The sequence below is a fragment of the Drosophila navojoa genome, chromosome 3 (assembly GCF_054131105.1).
Source record: "Drosophila navojoa isolate 15081-1374.11 chromosome 3, UAZ_NAV_1.0, whole genome shotgun sequence".
NCBI lineage: Eukaryota > Metazoa > Arthropoda > Insecta > Diptera > Drosophilidae > Drosophila > Drosophila navojoa.
In genome coordinates this window covers 2,903,686-2,913,455 of record NC_142891.1, presented here as the reverse complement: position 1 = coordinate 2,913,455, position 9,770 = coordinate 2,903,686, and the positions used below count along the sequence as shown (strand labels likewise).

At 38.9% G+C, this 9,770-nt stretch overlaps 1 protein-coding gene across 1 annotated transcript; it reads left to right on the top strand.

Moving 5' to 3' along the window:
* Positions 1-1,184: 1,184 nt before the first annotated feature.
* On the top strand, positions 1,185-9,636 carry Glyp (glycogen phosphorylase). Its single transcript, XM_030385710.2, has 4 exons — positions 1,185-1,664; positions 6,807-7,335; positions 7,403-9,009; positions 9,074-9,636. The coding sequence occupies exons 1-4, from the start codon at positions 1,422-1,424 to the stop codon at positions 9,221-9,223; spliced, it is 2,529 nt and encodes an 842-aa protein (XP_030241570.1). The 5' UTR covers positions 1,185-1,421; the 3' UTR covers positions 9,224-9,636.
* The last annotated feature ends 134 nt before the right edge of the window (positions 9,637-9,770 follow it).

Genomic DNA, 9,770 nt, shown 5'->3' with positions numbered 1-9,770 from the left:
GAAGTTGAAAAAAAAAACTAAATGAAAGCAAGAGGATATTTTTGTGTTGCGTTGCTTTTGAGAAAAATATAAAAAATAAAAGATTAACAAATAAAATAGAACGATAAATCAAGGACTACTGATACGATTTTTAGGCGTCGTTTTTTCTCCCGTATAACTTACGTAAACAATAGATATTTTTGCATATTATATAAACACTTTAAACGATATTTCTATATATATATATATGTATGTAATATGTAAGTGAAACTCGGAAATTAACGCGAAATTTTTTCAAGTGCAAATCAACTTCTATATATCACGTGAATGTGCTACACAGTGACAGCAAGTAACATAAAAGGGTAGAACAGTGAATGTCGCAGAGCCAACTTGAGATATGATCGCAAAAATTTCAATAAAAATAAAACTTAAATAAAATTACAACTAAATTCGTTTTAAATTACTGAGCATGACGAGTCAAATCAAACAGCTTTTGTCCGGCATAGGCATGCAGTCTCTCAGAAGCTCACAGAAACTCAACAATTTGAAAGCTTAACGCTAGAGGGCCTGCCGCATGGACTGCCATAAAGCATAGAACGGGCTCTGTCGAAAAAAAAAAATAATAAACAATACGCATGTATGACCTTCGTACAAGGTGACTGGGACACAGTGCGCGCGCGACCAACTAGAGAGCGTAGATGAGCGTGAGAAAAGAGAGCGCGTTACAACGAAAGAGCTAAACAAAATGCAATCGAAGCATTGCAAGCAATGCCTCTAACATTAACATAAATTTTGCCAATGCCAATTGGCGAATTCCGTTGAGTATTTGACGCGCTGATAAGACCACAAACGCTGAGTCTGCCTTAAGCAGACTTGTTTACAAGAGAGCAGTTTAGCGAAAGAGAGAAAGCTGTTTTGTTCGAAAACACGAGAGAGTACAGTAAGTATTGCTGGCTGAGATATACCCTGCATTAAGTAGCTGACGTGGAAATATAATGAGTTGCTGTTAGCAAAAATCTAATTTTAAAACGTTAGGTTTGTAGAGAGTTGATATATACATGTCTATATTATTTAGTTTAAGTTTATTGGTTGAGCGAGCAGTTGTGTGACGTTGGCTGACAACTGAAATGAAATGAAGTAATATACCTCACAGCTGAATGACTGTTGGGCATAAAAGCTCTCGTGACTAATAACGCATACGAGAAGTGCACGCCGTCTGAGAAGTGCTCCGGATTTTGCAGCGAACGGTCGTATATACTTGTGCGCGCAACGTTCATTGTCTTCGCTGGTTCGCGCATTAAAATTCGTATTATAGTTTTTCCTACGCACCCACGCAGGCAGCACCAACAGCAGCGACAGCGGCAGAGGCAGAGCAAGTGTCAGGCAGATAGAAAGAAAAAAATAACAACTACCTCAGTTAGCAGCAGAGAGTCGAAGGCAAAATGTCGAAGCCACAATCGGACGCGGATCGCAGGAAGCAAATATCGGTGCGCGGCATCGCTGAGGTGGGCAACGTAACCGAGGTGAAGAAGAACTTCAATCGGCACTTGCATTACACCCTGGTCAAGGATCGCAATGTCGCCACGCTGCGTGATTACTACTTTGCTCTGGCCAACACCGTCAAGGACAACATGGTCGGCCGCTGGATACGCACACAGCAGCACTACTACGAGAAGGATCCCAAGGTTAGTCGGGATTATTGATTTTATCTAGTGCGTACTGGAATTTTCCAAATGCCACCGAAAAGTAAACCTAACCCAACTTTAACTTCGAAAAGGAGGCCAATGTTAGCCTTTGGGTTTCTTTATTTTTTTCGGGTAATTTTTTTTTCGTTTTGCTATTACGAAATGCATTTTGTACTCTGCGCTTTCGGCCCATATTCTTAATTATGTCTCACACACTCTCTGCATTTAGCCAAAAATTTGTTTTTGTTGGCGCTTTTATTTTCTGTTAATTTTTATTAACTTCTCTTTCCTTTTCATTTTCATTTTTGTTTTCATCGCTCGCTTGCGCTGCCCTCGCTGCAGCGCAGCACCTTCAATTGCAGTGCTCTTTCCTCCTGTTCTCTCCTCCCACTTTTTATTTCGTTTCGCCTAATTGCTGTAAATTTTTGGTCGCTGAAGTGCAGTGGGATCAATGCCAAAAACGTGTGAATGCCAGGCCAGAGCGCTTGAGCTACTTTCACTGCGGCGAATTTGGCATGGGGTGGCGAATTCAAGCGCATACATATGTAAATTGCTGCGAGTATGTTGTGTGTGTGTGCATGTGTGTGCAAGTAGTGTCTTAGTCTCAAAAAGCCGGTGTCCTACTCCATGAGCAGCTGACAAAGAATCACAAAAAGAAAATTATAAATAGCTTATTGTTGCCATCAGCAGCTGTCGCTGTCGCACACTAGCTTTAGATAATTTTAAAGAGAGTGGGAGAGAGGGAGAGAGCGAGAGAACGGGTCAGCTCAAATAAGAGCTTGTAAAGTATGAATTTAAAATAAGTAATTTACATACCCTGCCTCTAATTTGTTGGCCCATAGGGTATACTAATCTATGGAAATGCTAAACAAACTACATCACCATTAAGACAAACAAAATTTTGGGGAAACTATTTCTGAAAACTTTTTATGTATGAAAAGTATTTTAGGCGTTTAAGAAGTCATACTCGAATGTTTTTAAATTTTATAAATAATTTAGTAGTTAGAGTATATTTTAATGTTTATTGTTTGTTGTTGTTTTAATTTCTTAGAATCTAGGGAGGATTGCATTATCGATTTGAATATACAAAAATATTTTAAAATTCCCTAAATTACGAATTCGCTATTATTTATTATTAAAATATTAGAAAACAGCTAATATTTCTCCAATTTTGCTCAGCTACTGCTTTGGCTGCGACTCTAGCAATATATAGGGTATCTGTTAGCACTGTTAATGGACATTTATAGTTAGTTATCTGTGTTATCGATCAGCTGAGCAAGTCATAAATCGGGCAATTAAATGTTGAAAACAACTTTTCATATGCTCCAGTCAAAGCTGAAGCAAGGCATATCCAACAGATACATACAGTGCCCCATACAGGGACACACACACACACACACAGTTACACACGCATTCGCAAACACGTGCGAAAGTCGTGCGAATTTATTTGGCATAAACTTTTGTCCTTGCCTGAATGTCAGTGGCAGAGAGCCCTCAATATTCCATAAGATGTATCTAGAAGATACATTTGCATATGCTGCAGAACAGCTGTTAAACAATTTGTAGATATATTCAAAATTCATTAAGAAAACCAACAAAAAAGTATTTTTTCATCAATTTAACTAATTTATATAAAGTGCGGTATTATAACAATTAGAGCATGTGGAAACATAGCTAGATATATGTATGCTAATATGGGCATAGCAGACACCCAACCAACATACACTCAAATAGAGGGAGGTACATATTTTCAAGGTCAATCAAAGGTTATTAACAAAAACGAGAGTCGTCGGAAAAATTTTCATTTATTTTCATTTATATTATTTTTTTTTTGTTTGTCTTCGCTGCGTTCTAGTTTTCGTGCGTGTGTATATGTGTATGTGTGTATCTATGTGTAGTTGTATTTATATTTATTTTGGTTCCATGAAATTGGGACCATAAAAGAAAATTTTCGTGGGGTTAATTTATGTTTTGTTACAATTTCATTGCGTAGTTACATGCCAACAGACTTACGTACCTATATACATATATCTGTATCTATAAAGATATATGTATGTACTCGACATCTATCTAGATTTACAGTCATATACATAGATACATTGCAAACGAGCTGAAACTAGCAACACTTAAACTTAATTGAGTGCCCACTTCTTTTATGCCTCCATTTTTCTCTATTCTTTAAGACTTGCCAATTGGGCAACAGCTTCCAATTGATAAAAAAAAAGGTCAAAAGGGGTAAATGAACTCTATTTGAAAAAATATATGTATATATATCATTATTATTATATCATAAATTGAAAGCATGCGGCATCAGTGTTAAATCAATAGAAAGTTATACTATACTATAGTAGTAGTACTATAGTAGCTTTGATTTGGCAAATTGAACTGCTTAGAGCTAATTGACATATGCATAGATAATATATGTACAATATACATATAAATTAGCATATAAATTGCATCACACTTTATATAAAGTTAGATTTAATATAATTTCTACCAAAAGATTCCCAAGGAAGGAAGAAAACGTTTTAAATTTTTCCAAGTGAAATAAACTTTTTATTGAACTAGGTCTGAAACATCAATTTTACTAATTTTCAATTTAGGTTCCCCAGATTTAGTACCTCTTAAAAATGTTGCCAAATATACGAACTAATTGGAAAAATATATATATGTTCTCACTATATATTTATATATTATATAATAGTGAAAAGGGTATTGTATAGGGCATCATTAGCTTAACCAGCTGTTAGGAAAACAGTTAAGTCGTTTGTTTGCAGCACGCGGCCATAAATATAACCATATATGTAAACACCTACTATATAGGTATATATATACATATACATATATAGAACATCTCGTATAGTTTCGAGATTCGATTTCAATATGCAAACAAACGATATCCGTTATCAGAATATTGTCTCGACCACAGAAAAGCCACAATAACATATGTTCCGGCTCTTAATGGCCCAAATAGTAATGGCCCTAAATAAAATATTGAAATTACTTAACAGAACTTATCTCCAGTCATAAATATGCAATATAATGGAATTGGTTATCAGACCTCTCTAACCTATAGAGCTATAGCTCATCAAAGCTGTTTTTATTGGGCAGAAGTTGGCAGCCTTTTGTCATATGACACATCTGTCTCTATATGATCATTATTAGCTGGCTCTATGGCAACTTTACTTGATATGTGTATAGTTGTTATTGCTGATTACCTGAGAGATACTCTGTTATATTATCAATTATACTGAGAAATGCTTATATATAATTGTTATATATCTAGATATTATGAGTGTTTTGTGTTTTTAAATGAGGTACTTTGGGAAAAGATAAATTAAGTAAAAATACATTTATAATTGATAATTATTAATAAAAATGATTTACTTATTATCGACTAAATTTGAGCACTATACAAGACGAGAACATAATGAAAAAATTATCAAAAATTTTAGTTTCGATAGGAACAAAGTATTTTTCGGGTTTAAAGACAAATGCACGGACGGGTGGACGGACGGACACACATATGGATTGATGGACGGACAGATAGTAACTAGGACACTAGGAGTATTAAAATGTTTGAGACTTAATATGCAAAGTTATAGGACTCCATTTGTATACAGAGAAAACATATAGAGCTAGTCCATATATACAGTACACCACTATTATTTTAATGAGCACAACTGTATATGGGAATATATTTCTATATATATATGTATATCAAGCGCTTTTCTACCTATTTTTAATGCTTCCTGATAAAAATCTATGCCCCCAATTAAAATGGCTACATAATGCCTGAGCTATATATGTAGATTTAATCTAGGAAATTAGTTTTTAGCATTAACTAGACCGCTTCAACCCCTTGCACCCGCGAGGCTTGTCTCTCTGCTCTGCATAGCATTCGCTGATATGGGCCAGAGCTAGCTGATAACCGATAATTGGCACAGAGAACTATTGTCGAGACATTAGCTGGCGACAAATGGAAATCGTCGATCGATGCCGTCGTCAAAACAGCATTGACCAGAGATGCAGCGGATGATAGATAGGCGTTACACTCAAGTGCATTCCATGTAGGGATGCATAGAAACATGTTTCCATAACATGCGCCGATTTGCATCCGTAATCTTCTGTATATATGTCTATATGTGTATATAGGAGCTAGGTTTAAAATATGCCCTTTGCAGCGCTTAGCATTATGTGATTACCTCTATAGCCGGCTGATCAATCAGTTCGAACGAAAGCTCTATTTATAGCATCCCATGTAAAGATCTTTGAAATTAGCAACCCGTTGATAAGGCGCCAGTGGGTGACCTTCTCAACAAATCGGAGCCTAACATATGGCCGGGCGTACATAACTAGGTAATTGGGGCAGCTGATGCTGTGTTAACACGCCTCTCACTAATGTACAGTTGCGCCTGCTGGCTAATCGATTAGCGAATGTCATGATTACATCTGGTTACAGGGAATACCCTGCATTAGGTAAAAATACGCTCTAGATATACAGATATAGCGATTATATCAGTTTGATATCTAAGCTAAGGTCTAAAAAAAAAATGAACACTAACAATTGGTATATACAAATTCTCTAAGGTAATAAATAATTATTATACATAATATATAATTAATTATATATAATTAATAAATAAATAAAAAAAAAAAAACAAAAGTCAATTTACTAAACTCTGCACATAAAAATATCATATTGAGAAAATAAATCTTGATAAGAATACCCATTTATAAATATATAGAAATTAAGATAAATTTGGAAATCATAAAAGGAATATCAAAAAGAAATTGATTTAATTCATACAATGTTTAAGAAAACACCCAAAACAATGTTTTACATTTATATTTATATTTCTATATACACAACTACTCATCATAATAAGCGATATAATCCTAGGAATCTTGATTGTAGAGTATTTTGTTTTGCTTCCTTTGCTTACATTGCTGCAATCAGCATTAATATTGATTGGGAATACCCTCTATATGACTTTACTTATCACAAAATAAAATCTAATAGTTAGACAACTTTCAAGATTCCATTTGTTTCTATTACAACTACATCTAAATCTATTTATAGAACTATACATTTTTAACCAGAGTTGCCAACTAATCGAAAATATGAATATTTGATTACAGCGCGTCTACTACCTGTCGCTGGAGTACTACATGGGCCGCTCTCTGACCAATACCATGATCAATTTGGGTATTCAGAGTGAGTGCGAGGAGGCCATGTATCAGCTGGGTCTGGACATTGAGAATCTCGAGGAGATGGAGGAAGACGCTGGCTTGGGCAATGGTGGTCTGGGTCGTTTAGCAGCCTGTTTCCTCGACTCGATGGCCACGCTGGGTCTGGCTGCCTATGGCTATGGCATCCGCTATGAGTACGGCATCTTTGCCCAGAAGATTCGCAACGGCGAGCAGGTGGAGGAGCCCGATGATTGGCTGCGTTTCGGCAATCCCTGGGAGAAGGCGCGTCCCGAGTTCATGCTGCCCATTAACTTTTATGGTCGTGTGATCGATACACCCGAGGGCAAGAAGTGGGTGGACACGCAGAAGGTCTATGCCATGCCCTACGACAATCCCATACCCGGCTACAACAACAACCATGTGAACACGCTGCGTCTGTGGTCCGCCAAGTCGCCCGTGGACTTCAACCTGAAGTTTTGTAAGTAGATATGAATATATAGTTCCATGAAGACCTTTTACTAATACTCTTCCCATTCCACAAACAGTCAACGATGGTGACTACATTCAGGCCGTGCTGGATCGTAACCTTGCCGAGAACATCTCTCGTGTGCTGTATCCCAACGACAACTTCTTCGAGGGCAAGGAGCTGCGTCTGAAGCAGGAGTACTTCATGTGCGCTGCCACCCTGCAGGACATCATCCGCAGATACAAGGCTTCCAAGTTCGGTAGTCGCGAGGCTGTGCGCAACTCCTTCGACCACTTCCCCGATAAGGTGGCCATTCAGCTGAACGATACGCATCCATCGTTGGCCATACCCGAGCTGATGCGCATCTTGGTTGATGACGAGCATCTGGAATGGGAGAAAGCTTGGGATATCACTGTACGCTCCTGCGCTTACACCAATCATACCGTGCTGCCTGAGGCTCTGGAACGCTGGCCCGTGTCCATGTTGGAGTCGATTTTGCCTCGTCACTTGCAGATCATCTATCACATCAATTTCCTGCACATGGAGAATGTGAAGAAGAAGTTCCCCGAGGACTTGGATCGCATGCGTCGCATGTCCTGCGTTGAGGAGGATGGCGAGAAGCGCATCAACATGGCCCATCTCTCAATTGTTGGCTCCCATGCTGTCAATGGTGTGGCTGCCATCCACTCGCAGATTCTGAAGGACACGCTGTTCCGTGACTTTTATGAAATGGATCCCAAGAAGTTCCAGAACAAGACGAACGGCATTACACCCCGTCGTTGGTTGTTGCTCTGCAATCCGGGCCTGTCCGATCTCATTGCCGAGAAGATCGGCGACGAGTGGCCCGTGCATTTGGATCAGCTGGTTGCGCTCAAGAAGTGGGCCAAGGATCCCAACTTCCAGCGCAACGTCGCACGCGTCAAGCAGGAGAACAAACTGAAATTGGCGGCCATCTTGGAGAAGGACTACGGTGTGAAGGTGAATCCCGCCTCCATGTTTGACATCCAGGTGAAGCGCATCCACGAGTACAAGCGCCAGCTGCTCAACTGCCTGCACATCATCACCCTGTACAATCGCATCAAGAAGGATCCCACAGCCAACTTCACACCCCGTACCATCATGATCGGTGGCAAGGCCGCTCCTGGCTACTATGTGGCCAAGCAGATCATCAAGCTGATCTGTGCCGTTGGCAATGTCGTCAACAACGATCCCATTGTTGGTGATAAGCTTAAGGTCATCTTCCTGGAGAACTATCGTGTAACGCTGGCCGAGAAGATCATGCCCGCTGCTGATCTCTCTGAACAGATCTCAACGGCTGGCACTGAGGCATCCGGCACTGGCAACATGAAGTTCCAGCTTAATGGTGCCCTAACCATTGGAACTCTGGACGGTGCAAATGTGGAGATGGCCGAGGAGATGGGCATGGATAACATTTTCATCTTTGGCATGACCGTCGATGAGGTTGAGGCCTTGAAGAAGAAGGGCTACAATGCCTACGATTATTATAATACCAACCCGGAGGTCAAGCAGGTCATCGACCAGATTCAGGGCGGTTTCTTCAGTCCCGGCAATCCCAACGAATTCAAGAATATTGCGGACATATTGCTGAAGTACGATCACTACTACTTGTTGGCTGACTACGATGCGTACATTAAGGCGCAGGATCTGGTCTCCAAGACCTATCAGGTACGCTCTGAAAAACATATATAAACATGGTGGTCAAACTAATGTTCGTTCTTTTCTGCTGCAGAATCAAGCCAAGTGGCTGGAGATGTCCATCAACAATATTGCCTCCAGTGGCAAATTCTCATCGGATCGTACCATTGCCGAATATGCCCGCGAAATCTGGGGCGTCGAACCCACCTGGGAGAAGCTGCCGGCACCGGAGGATCAACAATAAATCAATTCAATTCACTTTTTTTGATATTATCTATATATTTTATTATTCGTGTGCTTTACTTATGTTAAAGTCCCCAAACCCCACAATTTTTAGGAGCCAAAGCTAGCGCTAAGGAGCGAATATCGATCGGGCTCATTGTTATAAATATTAAATATCTTATTTAATAAATTTTAAACAAATCCAGTTGCTAATCTTCAATTTGATGGAAACCAATTAGCGTATCATTCTACCCAATCGCCATTCAAATCTCAGGAACAACTTTCAAAGTAATTAATAAAACGAAACAAAACCCAAAGAGAAATTTGGAAAATTTCGTTTGCAACTTAGTGCAAAGCTTTGTTTTAGATATGGATATAAATATGCGTGTTAAATACAAAATGAAATAAAAGTTCAACTGTTAAATGTGTAAAGAACGAATTATTGATCTAAGGGTTAGGAAATTTTAATAAATAAATGACTGAGAGGTTGTAATGAGAGGTTACCTATCGCAAACCAAATGAGTCATTTGAGAAAAGATTGAATGATATCGAAAATATGCAGGAAAAAG

What these genes read in the sequence shown, in the direction of transcription:
- Glyp (XM_030385710.2), top strand. Translation starts at nt 1,422, where the DNA reads ATGTCGAAGCCACAATCGGACGCGGATCGCAGGAAGCAAATATCGGTG. An exon ending in ACTACGAGAAGGATCCCAAG is followed by an intron (nt 1,665 to 6,806) that starts GTTAGTCGGGAT and finishes ATTTGATTACAG; the next exon opens with CGCGTCTACTACCTGTCGCT. An exon ending in GGACTTCAACCTGAAGTTTT is followed by an intron (nt 7,336 to 7,402) that starts GTAAGTAGATAT and finishes TTCCACAAACAG; the next exon opens with TCAACGATGGTGACTACATT.